The sequence below is a fragment of the Uranotaenia lowii genome, chromosome 3, assembly GCF_029784155.1.
Source record: "Uranotaenia lowii strain MFRU-FL chromosome 3, ASM2978415v1, whole genome shotgun sequence".
Taxonomy (NCBI): domain Eukaryota; kingdom Metazoa; phylum Arthropoda; class Insecta; order Diptera; family Culicidae; genus Uranotaenia; species Uranotaenia lowii.
The window spans coordinates 268,762,122-268,766,536 of NC_073693.1; the positions used below are offsets into that span (position 1 = coordinate 268,762,122).

General features: G+C 35.1%; 1 protein-coding gene across 1 annotated transcript; it reads right to left on the reverse strand.

The window, feature by feature from the left end:
- Positions 1–2,739: 2,739 nt before the first annotated feature.
- LOC129754226 (putative cyclin-dependent serine/threonine-protein kinase DDB_G0272797/DDB_G0274007) lies at positions 2,740–4,113 on the reverse strand. Its single transcript, XM_055750142.1, has 2 exons — positions 4,062–4,113; positions 2,740–3,991 (listed from the first exon to the last, which is right to left on the reverse strand). Exons 1-2 carry the CDS (start codon positions 4,065–4,067, stop codon positions 2,834–2,836), a joined length of 1,164 nt encoding a protein of 387 aa, XP_055606117.1. The 5' UTR covers positions 4,068–4,113; the 3' UTR covers positions 2,740–2,833.
- Positions 4,114–4,415: the final 302 nt, after the last annotated feature.

Below are 4,415 nucleotides of genomic sequence, written 5' to 3' on the forward strand. Positions count from 1 at the left end.
CGGGGCTCAGCATTTAAATCATTAAAATTTAATCTTACAAAAAGAAACTGAATCACCACATCTTGACAAATTTTACTTCGTTGGTACAGAAATGATTGATCAATTGAAGGACATACCGTCAACTGGGGCAACATGCAACAATTTTCAATTTCATTGGCTTCTAAAAACTTTATGTTCACAGTTAATCATACCTTTTATGCATCAAAAGTTTCAAGGTTGATGGGACATCAAATTGGCGTAGTCAGAAAAATTATTGGTTTCTTCAGTTATTTTTAATTTTCTAAAAACATGTGATTTTCATCCTCCTCAGAAAATGGGATAACTTGCAACAAACTATGTTTTTGATAAGAAATCTTATGAAAACGTATGAAAATGTATAGTTTTTGATAAATTTACGATGAATTCAAGATCATTACGCATGAACACACCATTTGCGGTGGTTTTTTTGTTTTGTGAAAACTTATTTTTACATTTTTTCTGAAAATTAGGGTGCTGCATACATTTAGGAGTAAAACAAAAGTACTAAAAATTGAAAAAGCCGAAATCATTAAAAAAAATGTTTGGATGATAGAAATTTCAGTGTTGACAAACGCGTGATGCAAAACAATCATATTGCAGCATTTGGATATGAGATTTACAAGGTGTTTCTTTGATTTGCATTTTGTTGCATTTTACCCCACACTGGAAACTGAATTATAAAAATATTTATTTAAAAAAATTGAGTGATTTTTTGAAAACTATTTTTACATCAAAAGTGTTGGTATAGGATGAGGAAACCAGTATAAAGTTTGTAGGTGATATTATCAAGCCAATCCTTCATACTGGGTATTGTTTTTTACAGCATCGAAAAATGTTAAAAATTGTACATTTATTGTTCGATTTTTTAAATTTTATATGAAAATCAAAAACTTCGAAAAACTATCTCAAGTTGCTAGAAATTATGTCATTATCATGTTGTAATCATTAAAAGATATCTTTATCTCATTACATTAAATTAAAAATTGAATCAGTGTGGTGTTATCTAAATGTAGCATCCAACCCCGCTGTTGCATGATGCCCCGTTTGACGGTATTTGAAAAAGTTGCAAATGTTGAAGACAACACGCTAATACTGTCAGTGTTGCCCAAGTCTAGGACCATAATTCATATTAAAGGTATTAAAAAAAGCGCAATCAGTTGTAATTTTTTTTTGCTGCGAGTAAATAATTGTTAGACAATAAAATTTCAATCTTTCATATCTCGAAAACAAGAAATATCATACTGAGGTTTTGGTTGGTTCTTACGTAAAACTTTCTCAAAAAACGATGAAATCATAAAATTCAAGAAAAAAAAACTTCACTTGAGAGAAATAACGTTTAATTTTAGGGCTGTGTTTTGATGTTTTAAACGACGCTATTTAAAAAAATAAATAACATTAACCCATAGATTTTAATAAAATCTACACAACGCATGTTTTGTCATTTTGGTACCTATGATTTTCAGTCCGGAGATATAGCATTTTAAAAATGAAGAATTTTTCAAAATCTTAAAAAAAAGCAGGGAAGGTCCTGGAACGAGGCGTGAGCGGATCATTCTAAAAAATTGAGGATTTTTTGTATTTAACAAAAATTTAAAAAAAAATGTGAAAATTAAATTAAATTCAAAGTTTACAGGAACTAAAAAAAAATTCAATATGTAATTCAGTTTTTTAGTTTGTGTGGTTTTCAGTTATAAATTTTTGTGATTTAATTTTTTAAATTTTTTTTAATTGGAAAAAAATTATAGATTAAAAAAAAATAATCCAAAAATAGCGAAAATTTAAAAAATCCAAAAAACTACTCAAAATTTTAAAACTACAGAAATTTAAACTGGATATTTTACAAAACTTATGGAAATTGAGAAAACTACGTTTATATTCAAGTTATAAACAAAAAAGACATAAATATAATATATTTTTGGTATTTTATTAATTTCATGGATTTGTTTTTTAAAAAAATATTCATTTATGTGCCTCAAGTTTCTTTTTTTGATTTATATGTTAATTTTTCAATTGGTTTACGCAATTATTGATTTTTCATTTTAAGAATTTTTTAATTTCCGCTTTTATTTGTTTTTTTTATACTCAGGTTAACAATTAGTTACGTTGATACTCCCCTAGACCCTGTTGATTTATAACTTCACAAGATTCCCCCCGTTAGTATTTTAAAGTTATATCTACTTATATGCAATCCTTGAGTCTGCCATAATTCAAAAATTAAAAATGTTAATTTCTGAACTCGGGAGTTAACCATTTTGAGGTTCTGTTCCAGACTGCCGAACAACTGACCTGATAGCTGGCTAGACTCTGGAAAGGTCAGTTGTGCTTGTGATTGCACAACATATTTGGTTGAGTTTGGCTCTTATACATTATCTGTGCATATATCAAGATGCCACATTAACATCAATTATTTAGTTTTATTTATTTAGTTTTTGTTTCACGACATAACTTGCTGAACACATAATGCTTAGCATCAAAACAAAGTTTTTTTTTTTCTTTTTTAGTGTTTGAAGTCAAAATAGGAATCAAACTTTCGTTGCATGTTCGGGAACCGAAAATTTTGATGAAACTGCAATAAGAGTACATCAAATAATAAGAAAAAATAACAAAACAAAATTCTTGAAGTTTAACAATTGATAATAATTTATTTATAATTTATTTAACAAGTCGTATAACAAACAGGAACAACAATAATATTACAGGATCTATCTAACTAACTCATACAAGCAATCGCGCAACTATTGCACACACTTTGGAGTCCCTTCTATTTCAGACACTTAGCTACTGAAAAGAGACTTTGAAGGACTTAGAGCACCGCTTAGAACCCGAGGAACGGGAACATCGGCTTCTTCTTCTCCTTCATGATGACGACCTGAACGGGGACCGGCTTCTCCACGTACACCGGATGCTGCACGTAGATCGGGTAGGGTTTCTCAACATGAACTGCAACCGGCTTGGGGATCCGGATGACGCTGACATCTTTGTGGATTGGGTTTTCAACGGGGACCTTGACTGGGTAGGGCACTGGACGATCTACGTGGTAGGGCACCTGCTTCTCGACGTAGAAGGGCACTGGCTTTTCGATTACCAGAGGTTTGTCCTGATGAGTTGGGATCACGTGGTGGTGACCTTGATGTTGAGGTTGATGAACCACCAAGTTCATGGGGATCTGGGTGTGCTTCTGGAACTCAGCCGTGTAAGGCAGCTTTTGGGGTAGGGTTGAGTGCTGATTATGGTTTTCTTGCTGAGGAGCAGCATAGTGATAGCTGACTGATTCCTTCTGATGATGAACAGGCTTGGTCTTGTAGACTGGTTGATGAGGTTGTTGCTGAACCAAGGCCTGAGCTTGTGGGTAGTGATGATGGACCTGATGATGTTCTTGATGCTCGGAGAAGTGGTGCTGAGGCTGAGCGTGATGATGGCTGTGTTCATGCTGAGCTTGATGGTAGCTATTCTGATGCTGAGGTTGGTAATGAACCTGATGTTCTGGAACATGACTGTAGTGCTGCACATGATGATGATGTTGATGTTGCTGCTGTTGATGATGGTGATGCTGCTGATTATGGTGATGTTGATGATGAGTAGGTTCCGAGTGTTGCTTATGAGATTCCCATTCTTGGTGTTGCTGGATCAAACGCTGGTATTCCTCGGCCTTGTTTAGGGATTCATCAGGTTGAGACCACTTTTCATCCTGCTGTTGATGATGTTGATGATCGTGCTGAAGCTGGAGTTGATGATGATCATGATGATATTGCTGATATTGCTGATCATCTCCATGCTGCTCGTGGTGCAGCTCCTGGTGCTGAACCTCGTTCTCCTGTTGATGAATCTTCTCCAAGTCTGGATGTAGCACGTGATCGTAATAGTCGACTGTTTCCCCGATGCTTCGTTTGTCGATTGGGCCAGACTCTTCGGCGGCTGGAGCACCCATTACCGAAACTATGGCCAATGCGGCAAATCCGATCGCAATGTACGCCTGTAATCCATAAATTAAATAAGAAAACAATAAGATACAACAACTAAACCAAAATAACCAAAAAACCTACCTTCATGTTGACCTCTCCGAAATATGTGTGTAACTATATCGGCAAGTGATCACAATCGAATGATGCTGTCCTGTGGTCGAGGGGCCGGTTTTATACGACACCAATTTATGATTGGTTATACACCCCAAAAAAAAGAGTATAATCTTTATCTAAAGTCATCCGTAGAAAGAGATTACTCACTCACTAGCTAGCTACTCTATATTCCGTCGCCACGCTGCGCTCGCTCGTTCGCGGTAGTTACACTTTGTAAAAGGTAGTTAAGGGGTGTGTGAAGACAACAACAAAAAAAAACACCCGAAAACGCGCACGCGAGATCGAGATCATTTACCCGAACTCGCGTGGCTCGTTCGTGTG